General features: G+C 33.6%; 1 protein-coding gene across 6 annotated transcripts in view; it reads right to left on the bottom strand.

Annotated features, from left to right (window-relative positions):
* Window positions 1–19,864, bottom strand: part of LOC123708702 (ephexin-1) — a 77,818-nt gene that overhangs the window by 30,147 nt on the left and 27,807 nt on the right. For 4 of the 6 annotated variants that reach the window (XM_045659535.1, XM_045659541.1, XM_045659540.1 and 1 more), the window contains 2 exons: window positions 3,244–5,918; window positions 2,802–2,893 (listed from right to left, as the gene is read on the bottom strand). In XM_045659535.1, the coding sequence (XP_045515491.1) occupies window positions 2,802–2,893; window positions 3,244–5,882 (2,731 nt within the window). In that variant the 5' untranslated portion in view covers window positions 5,883–5,918. Of the gene's footprint in view, window positions 1–2,801; window positions 2,894–3,243; window positions 5,919–15,476; window positions 15,579–19,864 lie in introns of those variants that run through there. The other 2 variants (XM_045659539.1, XM_045659536.1) reach the window with 2 other exon arrangements.

Here is a 19,864-nt window from a genome sequence, read left to right as displayed (position 1 = left end):
TCGAGTGTTTCTTGCCAGTTATTTTTGTCCGTTAGATTTGTAAAACTTTTCAGTTAAAAGGTGTTCATTACCTATTTGATCTTGATATTCTAAACTATAATTTAAAAGTACAAGAATGCCAAGAAGAAAGACGGCCTATTAGATTCGCAAATGATCATGAAACAGATACAGAAATCTCAGGCCCAAACCTAAAATATTAAAGTTCAATGTGATATTATCTATGGGGTGAGTTTTCAACTCGGAGCAACCCAGTTTTAGTTTCAGTTTAATCCGGACGTCCGTTAATTTCCGGCGGAATTGTTTCAGATCAAAATGTGCCAGAGGCACCTTGCCACCTTGATCTCGGCAGTTATAACTTCTAGGAAGGCAATATTTTGATAGCCATGGCGAAATACATGCAGTCACCGACAGCTGTCATACCTCGTTGCTCGCATTCATAAATAAATAACGTATATAGACCAAAAAAACAATGAATTGGTAAACTTAAACTGGTCAAGCAATCAAGCATTATTTGCAATAGTTGCGTACGAGTTGCGCTGTCAGATGATGAATTGAATGATATTTATGATTATAAAAATAAAATAAATCAGTGGCACTACAACCTTTTTAGGCCAGGGCCTAAAATTTCTGTACCTGTTTCATGATTATTTGTTAATCTAATAGGCGAGTACGCTTTCGACTCTTTGGCTATAAGGCAAGTCGGTTTCCTCACGATGCTTTCTTTCAACATTCGAGCAAATGTTAAATTATTTATTTATTGATACTTCGTACATTGCAATATAAAAAAAGTATTAAATTACAATTACATAAGATAGGCAAGAAGTGCAAAAATACATGTTATACACAGTTATTAAGACAATTATAAACAGGAAACAAAAAAAAACAATCTAAACTAAAAAGATGATACATTAAAAATAAAAAGTAAAAAGGCACATAAATACAACAAATTAGCACATGGACAGATTTGACACAGATTGGTGGACAGCCCGGGATCGAAACTACCACCTCAGGGATTAGAGTTGCACGCTGAAGCCACTAGGTCAACTCTTGTATATTGTCGTTTTCTGTTTTTGTAAAGCATCAAGCAATTTCAACTTATGAAACATAATACAACTACGGGGCTTCGAAAGCCTATGTTTACAAGAATTAACACATTTTATTTTATAGGTCAAGGATGTGATACGTTACTTATAATTCGTGAGAGAACTTTTTTGTATGACAATATTTCTCATAACAAGCATTGTGAAGACAAATGAAACGCACGTTTCATATTTTAGTTAAAGTTAGCTATATTTATTTGATACTCCTACAACTAACTTTGACAAGAAACAATTATACTAGTTATATAGCCAAAGATGGAATGCATAATACATACAAAACGGTTCGAATATTTACGAAAGGAAATAATCAATAAAAATTATATATTGACTTATATAAAAGTTTTCATGAACGTGACATAGGATTATTGCCTACCCCTGAGTCAGGTTATCATTTCGAAATTTAAGAAACGGACCCACGCCCGCCTTAAAAGAAAAATAAAACTAATTTAAAAAGACGTTTATATCGTGTGTTGCTAGGTAACAATATTTTTGTAGGGCAAGTAATGTGACCTGTAAATCGAAATCAATATCACACAGCTCGCGGCATGTTGGTTGTAATTATACAGATAATAAATATATCTTTTATAAGTCAAAATCGATATCTGATGATATCCAATGTGTAATATGGTGTTTGAATGAATTTAATGATAAATTCTCTATGACACTATACATAGTATTCATAGAATTATATTAATACCAAAACTAAGAAGACCTTTTTTTATAAGTAATACCTTTTTTTATAGGCAAACGGGCAGGAGGCTCACCTGATGTTAAGTGATACCGCCGCCCACGGACACTCACACTCACATTGCTCGCATTTGATAAGTGAGATTTTGTCTCCCACTATATAAAGAAAAAAAAAATATTCCCAGACAATGCGAATTATATTTTTAAGTTTTAATAATTTTCAAGGTGAATAATACGTGAGGTTTTAAGTAGGTGTTGGTTAAGTTAAAACAAATTCCTTTGCCCACGCGTTTACAATTTACACATATTATTATGATATACACGTCAAATCCAAGATTTCCGAAGGGGAAAGATACATTCGAATAAACTAAAGATTCAAAGAGATATAAACATGAAGTACAAAGCTATTAATGGTCCGTTTGGCCATTCATATCTCGAGTCATAATCTCGTTATAAGCCAAATTTGACAAACTTTTTATAAAATAATGAGCAAATGGCGACTCATAAATATACATTTAGAGGCCCTAACCTAACGTCAAACAATGCTTCTAAAATATTTTAAAGTAACCAACAAATAACTTGATATTAGCAAATACAGAATATAATCAACCAACCATGTGCAATTTTCATAGATAAATAATTTTGCATTATTGTTATGAATATTCATTATTCCACACACAAGCCGTCTACAATTGAAAGTTATTTTGAATATGTAATTACCAAAATTATAGTTGTTAGGTAAGTGACGTGCATTTTGGCTAGGAAATATATGATATGTATTTATTCGGTTTCATAATTATTAAAAATAATTTTACGTAGTTCAGCGCCCTCTATTTATGGCGTTTGTAAAATCGAATAATCGAAATACAGTACTTTGAACGCTCCATAGATGGCGTTGTAAAACAAACTGAAAATGACGGAGTCCGCGCAACTGCTTAGATTTATTGATTTCTAGTGCATAATTCCGTCTGTTTCCGAACCGAACATTTAAAAGTAATGTAAAATTACACAAACCTTTGCTTTCGCTTTGTTTAGGAGAATTTTGCCATTGGTGTCGCACTTTCTGAGACCATGCGAGTCCCTTCCTGCGGCTCCTTTCTTGGACACTGCAAGACATAACCCTAATTGTACTAGGTACGAATATGTATTATCCATATCCCTGCTTTTAAAACACTGAATGTTATGAAAGCTTTTATCAAGATAAGAATGTTTGCTATGCTCTTTATTAACATGATATACAGGATTTTATTGGGTCATGAGATTACAGGCATTGATACTGTTCTAAACAACTAGTTTTTATATAAAAAAATACTGTGTATTTACTTTTTAACTTCTTATTAAAGTAGTTTTTTTATAGAAGAAATCTGTACGGAAATCGCAACCTATGTATTTTAATTCTAAAAATAATCGATGTATACAAGCGAATATAAATGTTGAATATTTGAAAAATACGTACATGATAATCTTCTTTTCTTCGGTCTTTTCTTCATCAGATATGTCTACCCAGTCATCACTCCTGTCGCTTCGATCACTAACGCTGGTCTCGCTACTGGGTACTTGGAAGAGCACCTCCTGTCCATTGTAACTTAAGACTGATCTTTGGCCATAAATACTGTTTGTCTTTTGCTCACTTGATACAGTTGATTGGCTTATGTTGGATACGTTATCAAAAGAAAGACGTTTCTGAACAGCTGACGGCAACTGTTTTTTCACGGTATTCAGTTTAGTCATGCTTGGGCTATTGGGTATACTCTCATAGCAATGAGATAAAGAAACACCATCTGGATGCTTGATGGAGTCGTAAATATTTTCAGTTTCATTGTAATCTGATATTATTGAATCTCTTTTATTCTTTGGACTGTTTTCTTTTGATTTTGGAGGACGAGGCGGTATCCGCTCATAGATTCTATCGGAACCTATTTTCTCGTAACTAACTGTTGAAGTGCCACTGACAGATTTCGCGATAGAATAGTTCTTAGTGTTAGCTGAATATGGGTTATAATTTTCAGCAATTTGTATTCCAGAACTAGACGCATGGCAATATGGTTTAACTGGAGACTTACAATACTCATATCCATCGTCGCTGTCACCATCTCCCCTAGTTCTTTCCTCAAGTTGACTACCACATGTTTCATAATTATGAAGACTACTTTCGTCGCCTTCTGGATGTGACCTCATTTCTAAAAGGCATTGATATATATTTTCTACGGGCGGACTTTCCTCAACTTTTGGAATTTCTGGAAGGGGGCAATTTATTTTTGAAACTCTATCGCTCTTGACTGTGACAACTACAACGTTATCGTCTCGAGGTTCTAAAATTTCATAGTCGTCTTCAACTTCGTCTTTTGGAGGTTTAGAAGTAAAACCGACTAACACTTCTCTGTTATAGGCCTCTATTAAATTACTTTCGAAGTCAGAAGCGTGCTGAGACTGATTACTTTCTATTTCAATTTCAATTATTTGAGATTCAGAATTATCACTCAGTTGAGATTCATCTTTTTGCAAAGTGTTATTTGTTTGTTCATCATTACATGATCCGGACGTTTCATTTATCGTAATACTTACAAATCCATAAGAATTTTCAGAATTTGATTTATCACAATCTGAGTACATTTGGATACTTTTTCGCCTCCAAAGAAATGACTCATTGGGCGTTATCGAATTTTCAATGTCTTGTGGAATTAGGTTTTCTTCTTTGTTTGTAAGAGATTCATATACACTTTTATTATTTGTAGTAGCGAGAGTAGGTTCACTGCCTTCTTCCTGTATAATTTCAACTAAATGTAATGGTAACTTCTCCGAATGAATATAATTAGTTTTAAATTTTTTCTTATCATATATTGGTTCTTTCTTTTTAAAAGATTCCGATTGAGTGATATTAACCACTTGTTTAGTTGATAAGTCGACTAGAACAGGTTTAATTGTTTTTATTTTAGGTACACCATCTTTAAGTACAAGATTTTTTGTTAATACAAGTGATGATTTCTTTTCAGGTACTTGTGGTTTTTCTTTATTTGTTATTACATTGTCAACCCCTCGATTTCGTTGCAAAGTATTCGTTTGATTAGATTGAGCATTTATTTCACATTCAAACTTCTTAATAGCGCTTTTGACAACATTACTTTGTTTCTGGCTGTCTGTTTTACTTGGACTGCCATCAACAGAGTCTGATCCACTCTGACCATTTGAATCAGGATATTTTAAACGCTTTTTAGGTGATTTTGGAATTCTATTCCCATCAGATTTTGAGCGTATCACGCGAATTTTGCTATTGGAATTGTCAGAAAGGACTAATTTATCGATAGAATCCATACTAGAGCATCTTTTCCTACTGTTACGTTTTCTTGAACCTCTCCTGTGTCTTTGTACAACAATTTTAATATTTGGACTGGAACTTAGTGTTGATGACGGAGTTGAGCTGTTACTAGCGGAATATGCTGACTGTAAGTCTTCAAATGTTTTAACTAATTTTGATTGTTTGACTATTCCGGATGAACTATTGTTTACTAAATCATTGAACTTCTTAGTTAATTCTGAAACTTTGTTACTTGTTATAGTCATTGTTGTTACAATAGGCGGACGACGATGTAAGGTAGACGCATTTTTTATTTTAAAACTAACTTTTCTGTGTTGCTGTTCAATTTTTTTCTTCATCGAAGCTGGAATGTCGATTGGATTAGATTTATCTTTAAGATTAGGCTTTACATTTACGTCTTTTCCTCCTCCTGTACTTCGAGTGTCATCACTAGTAGTAATCGCTATTTGTGCATAATGCAGCGTCGCTTCTTGTCTGGCTCTCTTTTCGTGTTCTTTTGAATGTTTTAGAGTGGAATTTAAAAATGCTTGCTTCGCTTCATTCACTGTTTTCCGTTGATATGAAGGTGACATAGGTGGTTTCATTGGCACTGTGTAAAGACATTTTTCGCTAAGACTATGTTTATGTTTGATAGCCATATCTGTGTCTGGTAAAATAAAATTCTTTAAAAGCGCTTTAATAGTGCCACGATCTTTTCCATCTGTGTTAAAGTTTTTGATGGATGATATGATTGTATTTGCTGCAATTGCTTCACCTTCCATTAGGTTGTTAAAAAGCATTTGTGTTGAATCTCTCCGACCGGTTTTCTACGCCATCTGAAACAATTAACGAGAGATGAGTGTAGGAAGTATTTTGCATTCGTAATTGAATGTGGCATGATTTTGGTTCATTCGTTTAGTGATTATGTCACTTAAATATGAGCTAATTTCTCGGTAGATAGTGAAATTTGTTATAATGAACGCGTGTAATATTTTTTTTATAAAGAGCGTATTGTTTGGTATAGTCTCACGTTATTGCATTAAACAGGAGAGTGCTGTAAGATATCAAAGAAATAATTTCCTTTTGGACCAGAGAATAATGAAAGAGAACATGTAAAAAATATAAAAAATAGAATTTGCGTTGCATTATATTTCTTTTTTCATAATATTTTAATTTAAAAAAACGTAAAATAATTTTTGTTATTACTATATTGATTACAGAAATTATGACGCCAAATGATTTACGTCCTGCGTGGACATAGAATGTTACCGGTGGCCATGAAGTTTGCATAGTAATTACTAAGCTATACACGATCTAGTTAGTCTGTATTGATGACACAGCCCGCAAAAAGCATTTTTATTCAGTTTAACTGATTTAGGCACCCACGTGCAATAAAACCTTTTAAGGCTTTAAAGAAATTTAGAGGTTGTTGACACGAGCCTTGTTTGGCAGGTAACAGCCGGTTGTCTGTGACCTTGACATATAACTTTTTGTTAACGTTACTTATACAATATTGCCCCGTCTCGATTTCTAGTAATAAATAATATTACAAGAAAATGATGTCTCTGGTACTACAAATAACAGTTGAAAATCGCTGTACAATTAACGATTTCGTGTTATTAATCCCTACGCAACCATATTGGATTATATAAACGTGGGAAATTAAATACTTATTTGAAAATAAACTGCGATTATTAGCAGCTATTTGATCAGCTACAAAACTTATATTCTCTTCGATTGGACTATATTAAGTAGGCAAAGGAAAATGTCTGTAAGTAGGATTTTAGACCGCCATTTAGAGATGCATGCCTAATCGAACACCTGTGTAAAATCCGCATAGACAATATGTTTTTTCATGTCAAAGAGCCAGTATTCTATGCAGAGTATCGCATTCGGATAACACACTTTAACATAAATAACCAAAGAGAATTTAATTGTCTTTGCATACTTTTATTTATTTCTTTCTGCCTACTCTCTTAGTCGTGCTTTGTTACAATCACATCAACACCGACTAAGCAAAAAAGCTGTTTTGTATCGCGCAGCTTTGACGTTTGCGTCCCGTGCTGTGTACGAAGCGCAAACTTTCCCCCACTCCCTTGTTTAATGCTCAAGAAGTTTGCCGGTATTTGTAAGTAACAGTTGATTTGTAAGTAACGGTTGCTGTACTAATCGGCATTTATGTGTAAAGTTGCAAAAGCTATTGCGCAAATTCGAGTCACTTGTCTAGATCGGTGCATCTACGGAGCTATGCAGACAAAAAAATACACGTCAAATTAATAACCTCCTCCTATTATTGGAGTCGGTTAAAAAGAAAGTACAATATTTAGTACCAATTATACTCGTGCCATCATGCATTTTATTAACGCCATACTCATACATTCGTCTCGTTAATCAAATTTTTATTTTTCCCCTTTTAAAGAGGTTCAAATGTTAAATCATTTAACTTTCACGTTTAATTACTTTTATTAACATTATAATTTGATGTTAAAATAAAAATACCAAAATACTATGTCTACCAACTCAAACGCAACAACTCGCTTGGACTTTACATACAATAGGTTCTATGACAAGAACTTAAAAAAACATTTCAAATTATTAATCTAATCTTAAAGCTAATCACATTGTTTTTTTAATGCCGTTAAGTATTGTCTTTTTATACATTTAAATTAAACATTCATCATTTCATGAACGCGCCGAGACGCTCTCTAGACAAAATGGCGTCGCACTAGTCCCTATGAGTAAATAAATAAGTAAACAAACGTCCAGTTACGTGGAACGTTAATCATTTTCCATCAAAATCATTCTCCGACAAATTAAACTTCATTATATATATATATATATATCTTATATTTATCTGATGTTAAGTAATACCGCCGCCCATGGACACTCTTAATGCCACAAGGCTCGGTGCGTGTGCGGCAAAAATTGCCTTAAAAACGCTCAATCGTGGAACGGCGGACGTCGAGGTGATACGGGTGGAATTTTGTATTCTGCCTCGACGTTCGATGATGAAACTCAGCTAATGTTATTATCCGAACAACTCCTCTGAATACTCTTTATGGTAGTTGCGGTAGAAGATGCAGTGCGACCCCACATCCCTACGAAGTAGGTATAAGAATTAGACTTAGATACACTTAAAATACCCCTAAATTTATAATATTTAATTGTTAATAAATAATAATATGAAAGGTTGGTGACCTGTACAGCGTACAGCCGGTATATCGTCAGTGACCCTCAAGAAAAAAGGCACTCACGTCCCCATTTACAATTTATTAATATAGTCTTTGTATTGGTCGTGTTCTGTTGTGTAGTGGTTCGATGTAGGAATACCGTATCTCCAAGCACTTGGCTTTTTTTGGAGAATGGTGATGGAAGAGGCGTTTAATTGTTGAATGTATTTGATAATACTTTTAGCCAGAATCAGATTTAGAGGTCTGGAGGAATTGGGGAAACAAAAGCGTGGAGACCCCAAATTATTTTCCAAATAAAAAAGAAATATGAGTCGAGTTTTTCAATCAATAATTTATTGTGAAACCAAGTAGATTCTTTCGGTACTTAACAAACATACAAAAATATAGAAACAGATGATTTCCGGCAAAGGTCATACAGCGAAAGAAAAGTCAAAAGAAAAGAAATTGTTTACTGGTTGAAATTTAAAACATTTTTAAACAAAGTATTGGTATGGGGTTCATAGTTAATAATAAATATTATAAGTGTTTCTTAAGTGTGACAACCTTTATATGTATAAGATTCCATTAAAAATCTACTCATCTTTGTTCGCGTGTTTTCCTGACCTTGTATCATTATAACGGAACGTCTCATTTCTAACGCATTCTTGACCAGTATCGTGCGATTTAAAAATAAGTATTTTATCATATTTCAGAAAAACTTTTAGTATGAAAGAGTAAAACGCTAAGAATTGACCACAGTTGTACACCATATAATGTAAGAGACTAGGGTAGAAGTATATATTTTGTATTTGTTATTAAGTGTAAACCAATAATTATAATATTGATACAATAAATGTCGACGCTTCGGTGGCCATGTTTAGTTAAATGTAATTTAAACAAAGGTTTCATAAAAGGCGTGAGTTAGACGCTTTTTGATAATGAAATACATTATTAGTCATTACATCTTAGAACCAAAAATCAACGTGTCAGGTTCAGAGAACTAACCTAAGAGACTCTTCATCAAAGTCAATATGTAAAGACTCTTCTTTATAGCCATAGAAAAACAGATCCAGAAATATAAGACCCATGAAGGGTTGTGGCATCAATGTATGTATGTAATAAGTGTTATTTGTGTAATTCAATGTAAATAGCCCCACGCTCTGATAAATAAAGCTAGTGAGTCGCTATATACATTCCATTACCTTGAGAACAATATATTGCACGTAATTATTAAATAAGTAGACAAATAGACTATTCGAAAGTATGTAGTAATTAGAAAAAAATATTAATTCCTAGACAAGAAATTAAGACAACGATTATAGAAGAGAGTAAATACTGTAAGCCTGGTCGGTACCGCTAAGCCCAACATAATAAAATTGTTATGCAGTGAAATAGAGACAGAAAACATTTTTTTAAAGCTTTATTCTTTGCCTTTTAGTCTAAGAGGATATTAATGACACCACGTATTGAATAATGAACTCTTTTAATCTAATAACGAATGTATGACATTGTTTACCACAGACAACATCACTTGAATTTTTTTGATACTTGATACCATTATGGCTCAATCATATCGACAAAAAGGGATAAAGTTAAAGCTATTGCCATAATATTAAAAAAAAGTGTTCCCGCTAAAACGCGCGATGACGTCTATGAATTGTTGATGTGGGAAATGTCAAATGCCATCCATGCTTATTGGACGTAAGCTAGTTGCTTACGTATTATTATTACAGTGACATTATAACAAAATAAACAAAAGATTCGATCTGTATTCCTCAGTTCTGGTGTCTTATGTATTTTTCATGGGCAACATGAAAATGATTACGTATTACATACCAATCAATAATAAATGTGTAAGTACACGTAGGTACATATATTATATCATGGTTTAGCTGAAGATGAAGAAATGATTTACGGATTACTGCACAATGATCGGAACATTGCATTTCGAGTCAATGACCGGAGTGCATCTGGACTGAAATTAGGTTATAACAAAATTAGCTTCATAAATCTTTATGTACAAATATTAATACTAATAAATATAATTATTAAGTCAAATGTGTTTTTAAACGTCAAAATCGAAATGTAATTTGTTTCTTTTGTTTATTGAAAAACGACTCGTACCAATTATTAATCTTCTTTAGGTTAAGAACCGCAGACAATTAATCTAATTTGTGTTCTTGTAATTAAAATAAGTATAAAAATACTGTAATAATGTCGTATATATTTTCGAATCCAAAGAGGCACCGGTCAAGCGTGACTACCAACTCATCAGATTCCAAGGTTTACAAAAAAAAAAGGATTTATCTGGGTAAATAGCTGGTTGATAACACAAAACAAGTGGCTTTATTAAAATAAAACGGGCGTAATACTCTGACGCAGATGCTATCGTCCTCACAAACAATGTGCGCATTGTTCTCTACTTGGATCTCCACATGTGACACACACATATAGTTTAATTTTCTATATCTATATGTCGGCACTTTGGGACGCCAGCGAAGTGAATAAGTTTTCTATATAAACTCTTTAGTCTATGGCTTTTGCTGAATCTGACTATAATCGTTCAACCTTTTGTTACGTTGCTTTGTATCGCTCTCATTCACGAAAAGTAAAACACCATTAAAGACGTTTAAGGGCCTATACGGTCGCACAACTCCAAAAAAGTACATTGTTTCTTTCCATTTTGGCATCATTTCTTAAAGTATGGCGAATGGAATAAATACATGGTGGAGTTGAGTAGTTTATGTATCCATTTTGAAAGATCGATACAAGATTTAAATAACTTCGCTCGATTGAAAAAAAATCCAAACATAGCCAATCTTTTACACTTATAATTCATTTTATGACATTGTGACATGTATTTTAAAATTTACACGATATATTTTATCGCCAGCCAAGTAATCTATTTCAGAATAAAAAATGATAAAATTACATTAATTTAATGTTTTACTTAACTAATTACGGGCCGGTGTGCCTCAGCGCTCCAGCTTTCCATTGCGTACCGCAGTCCACCCCGAGACACTAACACAGCAATGCGTGCTGTGATAGGACCTTAAGCCCGCAACGCACTTGCGAGCCCTCTGGCAATGTGAGTGTCTATGGTTGGCGGTATCACTTAACGGCAGGCGTTTTGTTTCCGTTTGCTTTTGTTATATGAAACAATCAGTTCGAATTAATAAATGTAACAGAACATAACGTCTGTCCCAGTACTCTAAATACAAATATGGACAGAAAAATAGTATTATCTCATAATGTCAGTTATAAATAGTACATTTGTATGAAATTAATGTTCCGAATAATGTTACGAATCAAATTGGCCATTGCGTGTAAGACAAATATTAAGGTCGTGAGGTGCAAACGCCGTTTTATTGAGATTTTTCGTAAAATAATTGATGCAATCGCTAGAATGTTACTGTAATTATCCGGTTAAGAAATGTTTGATCATAGATAAGCTTGAAGGATATATCCGATTATAATTTCTAATACTAAAATATATTGATATATTTTGCTTGACTTTTATTAAACTTTCTATGCTAATATAAAACCGACGACTAAATTTTTCTGAAGATGCTTAAATTTCGATGAGTTGGAAATTGCTCTATTGCCGCAAAACAAATGGCGGTCACATTTCACAAAAAAGGTTTTTCTCGAATTTTCTATTAATATTTGCCTAAAAGACCCCGCCTCCCTCAATTTTAGGGGAAATCAAGATGTCCTTGTTTAGGAGGTACATTTATTTCGGAGAAAATGGGGGACATGCTGTGCGGAGGTTTTTGAGTGTAACAACCCGTTGAAGTCCCGGTAGAATGCGAGCCGAGTCTCTGTAATGCGGCTTTGTAGGCACAGTCTCTGCACATCGCAGATTCCGGTGTGGGTACGCCTGCAACATTTCGGAGTAGGGGATGCGCAAATGTATTTCTACCTCGGTTATCAAAAGAAAAAGGGGTAACATTCTGAAGCAGTGGGCATCACTGTGCTTATGGTGACATATCCATTCTTATTTCTCAATTAACAAGTAGCGTATCATAATAAGACGACCTATCGTAATATAATTGGAATTGAATGATGTTATATCAATAACGAGGTGTTTGTCTGTCGTAACATCCTTCGTATTGTTTGCTTGTACAATGCGTATTATAAGCGATTGTCTGACCGGTTTAGCCTTGGAGCACCTTACCTTCAGTACCTATGTTAGTAGAACCTTACTCAGAAAATCATAGTTATTTATTTTGTATATGATCAAGTACGAGCTCGTATAGCTCCTCCGTCCGTGGACGGTCGTGGTATCATCGGATTTGCAGGGATTTCTAGGTTTTGTCATGAGTATTTTAATTATATAATAATATTCCTCGTATTTGATAGTCATGTGAAAAATTTAAATCAATTTATTCAATCAAAAGGCACAAAGTATGTCATGATATTTTTACTATACACCCCAAGTTGCCTTGCAAATTGAACGTCAGAGAATAAATAATAATAAATAAATAAAAATGAGTTTGAAAACAATTCATTATAATATGTAAGATTAGGACCCCTTTTAAGTTAAGAAATGCCTGTGTTGGGGATACCAGATCTTCCATAACCAACTTAATAGTAAATTCTATAAAAGTTTGTATAATCTATAAACAAAAAAGTAGAGCTCCAAGTCATGAATATTTTAAATGATCTTATCTCGTATAACTATTTAGTAAAAAACATGTGCAAAAAAGTCCCTACACATGGCAGAAGATAAGACCATAAAATGAAAAGAGAAGTATGTATGTATTCTAGTTTCAGGTTAACAAAATTCATTGGTGGTCACACTTTAACCTATATTTTAAATCGAAATTTGGTGTCAAATACTAAAAAGTACTGAAAGGAGAACGTAATACAGAACAAAAAATCTATGCATTTGTATATATTAATAGATTTGGATTGAATATTTAGTCATAGACTATGCGGTATTTCCGCTGCACATATTAAGATTAATTAAAAGCGATATATAGTCATGAGAAAATTTTAGGCGAAAAATATGTCATGATATTTGTATATATTTTGACTGTACTCCGAAAGCTGCCTTACAAATTGCGCGTCAGGGAATGTTCGTAGTTGTTTAATTTTTTAAAATAAAGTTTGTATAATCTATTAATAAATATTAATCTAACTGTACAACTTCAGGCCCAGTTTCGATCCTATATCCTAAGTCAAACAGGTGAAAATATTTTTAACTTGTTTAATTTAAAAGGAAAAAAGCATTGTCGGCAGCGTGTGACTCCCTGAGGTCGTAGGTTCGATCCTCGGATATGCATCGATTTAACATTCGCTCAAACGGTGAAGAAAAGCATCGTGAGGAAACTGGCTTGGGTTTCGCAAAAAAGTCGACGAAGTCCGTCCGGCACACACACACACTATTAGATTGTGAAGAATGCTCATGAAACAGATACAGGAATCTGAGGCTCCAACCTAAAAATGTTGTAGCACCACAAATTTTTATTTATATATAACATTCTATGGAAGAGGACAGTTAAGGCATTCAAAACTACATTAGTAACGGTTTTTAAGTTAAAGTATCTCACGTGGGCGTTAAACCGGTTCATGAACGGCCGATTAAGTAAAAAATGCTAGGTTTAAAGAATACAATACATAATATAAACATTGCTTCTCGCTGTCTATAGTCTTTGGGAATACATTTTTGACATACAGGAGTCAGACTTAGCGCTGTCACGTTATGAAATCTTACTCAAACCGCTGTGCGACTCCAGTATGTCAAATCCTATACGTTTATGATTTTATAGATATTGTTTATGGTAAACTTGTGCAACTTGCACGGTTCTATTAAACTTTGTATTTAATCTATGGAACACAGGCTGACATGTTAAGCAATTAAGTACATCAATTAATTTCCGAGTATAATTAACTAATATGTACTTGATAATGTTGCAGCTAAGTACAAACTTTTAAATGTGATAATACTATGTTTAGGCTGAGGAATTGTTAAATTGATAGTGATATGGTCATTTAACGCAAGAAGAACCTTTTCCTGGAAATAGGCTGTAAAAACAGTAGTGCTATTTCCCCTGGTCTTGGTGGATACAGATTTCTGTGTTTGTTGCGTAATCAATTCTTTTTTTTTAATACAAGTAGGTGATAAGATATATTTGCCTCACGCATCGATTTTTTGGTCTAAGGACTCTAAGGCATGCCTCACGATATTTTCCTTCATTGTACGAATCATTGCATACATTAGACAGAGAAGTTCATTGCTCAGTTCTTTAATGTATCGTCAATAAGCTAGACTTATTAATTTAAAAAAAATTAAATTGTAGTGTTTAATGATGATACAATACGAAGGGACTCCGGAAACGCGATTAGACAAAATATATAACGTGAGAATCGTATAAAGCGAATTTTAATCTGTTGTAAACAAAGAGTGGCGACGTAACAGGAAACCCCTGTAAGGTTTCCTATCGATAATGACGGCCTTAAATATTGAATATCGTCTATATTATATATCCATCACTACGTCTGGACAACATTAATTTAAATTTGCCAAGTTCACTTATAACTTTAATCAGAAATTATTCCGGTTATTTGGATAAATGTATTGAATAAACGCACTAAATTTCACTAATTCTATTGAATATTATAGTGTTAACAAAATTTTATTTACATTTGATATAGTATTACATATAAACAGAGAAGAAATAGAGGTCTCTTGCACGGTGGGCTGACGAGCTTAAAAAAGTTGGTGGAGAATTTTAAGAGAAAAATGCTCAAGATAGAGAGAGATAGAGCTAGTAGGAGCACGACTATACTCTATAAGAAGTCCTTGGCAAAAATTATTACTTCTGTATAAAATATTAACTTTGTGCATCTTTGTAAAGACTGAATGTTTCTAGGAACAAATGAGGCTTAATTATTATTATATACCAAACGCAAGAGTATTTAAAAAATGAGAAGCGTACATGACCTTACTATAGTATTGATTATAATTATCAGAATCAATTGAATCAATAATTGTATAGTACTAATTAGGTTTAATAACTCAGCCTACAAATATTTACTTGAGCGGGCAAAGTCTATAATATTTGTGCCCCACAGTTTCACCTTTCTTAACTCAGATGAAGCGTGTGCTATAGTCTATAGATTTCGTCAATAAATTATTTATCGAACACAAAAAGAATTTTCGAAAGAGTACAAGGCGATAAATACATCTTATAATACAGTAAATATATATAACGATACCCGAGTGAAATCCAAAACAATCCACAATTCGCACACTCACTAATAATAATACACTTATAACTTCTTTGCGGGAGACATCACGTGCATTCCGCGCGGTGGTCGACACACTTATGAAACAGTGTTTCCAGCTCACGGAACTAACTACTGTGTGGTCTATGCTTACAGTAGTTTTCTATAAAAAAGCATTTTTTAAACCTTATTGTAAGCGCGTCTTTAAAATATACGCAGATTATATGCAATTATAGACTTATATGCCTAGTTACGCCCTTTTTCGTATAAATCCCTATGTACTTTTTACTAATGTACCTGTCTCTTTTCAATATAGCGTAAACATAATTTGACAGAACGAGTTAAACTTTTATAAACTGATGCATACGGCTTTAAGATTAGTTAAGATCAGTTATTTTACATCTGACATGACAAGTGTAAGTCGCGAAATAGACAAGATTCACTACAGAATGGTAGCCCCGAGATGGGAAAAGAAAAACAGGTAGTCAGGTCAGGTGATGGTGAAATTATCTGCTAGTGTGGACTAGAGTTGCCCGGGATAGACATAAGTGGAGAGGGCTAGAAAAGGACGTGTTCCAGGATACACTGCAGATCAAATATTTTGTATTGTGATTGGTCTCAGACAAAAAAGGTATAACAAACACTGGTCTGGAAATACTTCTATAAGTAAATATGTTGTGACCTACTGAACTGTGAGAAACCTGAAAAAATCCTAAACCGCTCTTCAAGGACAAAAGGTTTAATGGAAGCCTTTTGGGAACTGGTTCTCTGAGTAATTAGCTAATGAGGTTTTACAAAAAGTGATAACGTTCTAAGAAAATATATATTCAATTGTAGAAATTTATATAACTGTTTGGTGTATTCTTAAAGATAATGTTTTATGACTTATAGTTTGGGTGCTTCCCAGAAATTATTTATTCGAAAATAACTAAAACTATACATTCTCTTACACATCATTGGTAGGTATTAGAATTGCTTGTTTGAATAATAATTATTTAAAGACGCGATTTATAGACTGATACAGGACAGTGTTGGCCAATTGATTTGGCTCATACATTCATACTGTTCTTCCCAATAACACTTACTCACGAAGGTAAACATCTAGGAAACCGGTCGAAGACTAAAAATCGAGGACGTGTGAGACGCGACGTTTACACACACAAAAACACTAACATCAAATGTAAGGCTAGAATATTAGCGGACGCTGGGCGGACACGTACAACTTCGATACAAAAAGTCCCTTTGGGATTCGTGTGCCACGATCTCAAAACTCAATCGCGAAGAAGTTAAAAAATATAACATATTTCATACGTATTATTTTTATTTACTTAATTCGTAATCTTAAAACATAAATCATATGCAATAAAAAAACAATTATACTAAATATACAACCATGGATGGAATCTAGAATATATACGAAAAGGTTCAAAAATGTATGAAAGAAAAAAATCCAAATACCTAATTCGGGTGTAGTCATGATGCAGATGATATAGCGCTATGAATATTCTTAACATTCAAGGCAAAATATGAAATACCATCTGTATCACCTCGACGTCCTTCATTTCACAACTGAGTGTTTCTTTAGGCAATTTTTGCCGCTGCCCACTGAAGTATTTTCGAACCAATTCGACTTAGGGTTCTTCAAGAAATGAGCATACCATTTATTAAAAGGCCTGCAAAACGCACTTGTGAGCTTCCTGGCAATGTGAGTGTCCATGGCATCGGCACCACTTAACATCAGGTGAGCCTACTGCCCGTTTGCTTCCTGTTACAAAATCATTTTCCACGATAGCTTAAACATGTCAGTTCTTAATGTATTTGATTCTTCTAAAGACTTGTAACAAAGAAAATAAAGAGCGGTTTTCCTTGCTATCAAGCCGTTTAGATCGTATAGTACGTGGATTATCGTATTACATGCGAACATAGCAATTACCAGCGGAATGCAGGTCAGTGGTAGGTCATCGATCTATATCCCTTCTAAAGTGTTTTTTACATTACGGTTGACATTTAGAAAATGTTGGGTCACTGTAATAAGTTTTTAGTGCATTAATAAGTTTTGAAAGAGTTTTTGTAGACAGTAAAATTATGTTAATGACTTTCTGTAGTCAATCTAGTCATTAGAAGCTTAGAAGACGTTTAAGATTTCTCAACTCACACGTTCCAATTTAAACTAAGCTTCCAGACTTAACATAAAAAACAGCGCAGAACTATTTTCTATTGTTTTAAATACAGAATAAGAACCTCCACTAGAGGACCAGAAGAAAAGGTTCTAATGATGTTAAGTATACCCATGGACACTTGTTTTGAAGATGATGTCTATGGTTTGAAAATAATTATTAGTTATGTTTAGTCACCTTAAGTATAATTTTTTTAGGCCAAGTGCCTTTATAACGTAGGCAAGTATTTGGACCATAGATTTGACACCGATTGTAAATAATTTAACTTTGACATTATTTTATGTATTGTAAAAATTTATATGACATTTGCATGTCTATTTATATATGGCTGATTGTGCGGATATTTGTAATTGATCGATCTAACCACTGTACCGCTATTTTGGCAAATAAACGATTATTATTATTTGAGTCGTACGGCTGAACAATATTTCTTATTTTTTTTTACTTTGAATTTCTTTTCCTCTATGACTAAAGGACGAGTTGGTTCTGCATAATGGAATGGGAAATGGACGTCCCCGTCTGCAGCAAGCCTTAGCGCCTGTGGCCTAAGGCCTGTAAGGACCTTAACTAAATCGGTCCAGCGATCTGCTTCGAGCTATCGTATTATCCACTCTACCGGTCACCACAAGGTTCTCGAAGTTATCGGGACCTGTGTGTTCTGGGCTCTGGATCCTTTGGTATTTCGAAGAAAGACGGGTCGTGACTTGTTGTCTGAGATTTGACAAGTCCTGAACATCCGTCTCCAACACATGTGTCTTTGAATTTTATCTTTACAAAATCGGTTTATATTAATTGCTATAGATATTATCCCTGTTATGATTGCTCTATCCGAATGTATAAAAACGTTCGATAAAATGCAGATACAAAACAACATTCCGATAAATTCAGTCAAGCGTCCATCTTTACTGCATTGCTGTCGTGACTGTGTAAAGAATCGTTAATACTGATAAGACAGGTTCGAAGATAACTTCACAATACAGGAATGGAAATCTATTTTAACAGTCCCACAAGATAAAACTTAGTACAAAGTAAATAACAATACACTATTTGACAGTTACAAAAAAAATGTTATTGTGAATAATTTATCAGTTATATATACAAAACGGCACAGATCAGATTAGTCGAATGGACGATGACATAGCATGGTTGCCTTCATCTGTCTAATTCTACTATTTGAGTTTAATTTCCTTGAGGCCGTTTTTGATTGAATACATGCGTAATTTAAGAACGATAATTAGAACGTAAAAATCTAAACGATTGTTTACGAGCATGGGGCGGTCACAGGTATTGGTACGACGCCATCTTTAACATAGGTATTTTGCCCGGTTATTGATATTAGGAAATTCTTAATTTGGATTTATAAAAATAACAATTTAGACTGTTGGTAAGAGATAAAAAAATACTTAGGCTTATGAATTACTTATTTACAGTATATGTGTCTACAAGGAAAATGGTTTATTATATCTGATAAACCATTATGCCTATAATATAAGGAGGGAAACGTAATATATATATTCGTTGTATGGCGTCATCATTAGTTTGTCAGACATAATAAACCATTTTCCTTGTAGATACATACACTGTAAATATATATATATATATATATATATATATATATATATATATATATATATATATATAATATATATAATTAACTAAAAATCTATTTCAGTTTAACTAAGCAAGAATATTTAATAAGTAATTGTAGAAATAAATAAAGGCAGTGTTGACGGGAGTGTGGCCAGATGACGTTGATGGGAACACTCGTAACGAATACGTACTTCGATATTTAAATAAGGCACACAGGAAAAGCTAATTCTTTAATGTTATTGTGTTATAAATAATAAATAGTTAATATTGATAAATTTATAATAAACTGCTTTTATTTCAGACCGGAACTTAAAACATTCCCCAAATATTTCTTCATTATACACGCAAGCGTTAAAATTATTGGTTTATATTTTCTATCACCAAACGCACAGGAGGATCAATAAAGGAAGTTAAATAATACCGCCGCCCATGGCCATTAAAACTGCTAGAAGGCTCGCAAGAGCGCTACGCTTTTATCTTGACGGATTTGGGTCCTTAGTCTTATTAGTTTGGAAATACTTCATTAGTATCCAAATAGTGGTGATGAGCGGTAAGTGCCTTAAATAACACTCAGTTATGGAACGACGGTCGTCGAGGTGATACGGGTGGAAT

This window comes from Pieris brassicae, chromosome 4 (genome assembly GCF_905147105.1).
Source record: "Pieris brassicae chromosome 4, ilPieBrab1.1, whole genome shotgun sequence".
Lineage (NCBI taxonomy): Eukaryota > Metazoa > Arthropoda > Insecta > Lepidoptera > Pieridae > Pieris > Pieris brassicae.
This window is presented reverse-complemented; position numbering and strand designations above follow the sequence as displayed.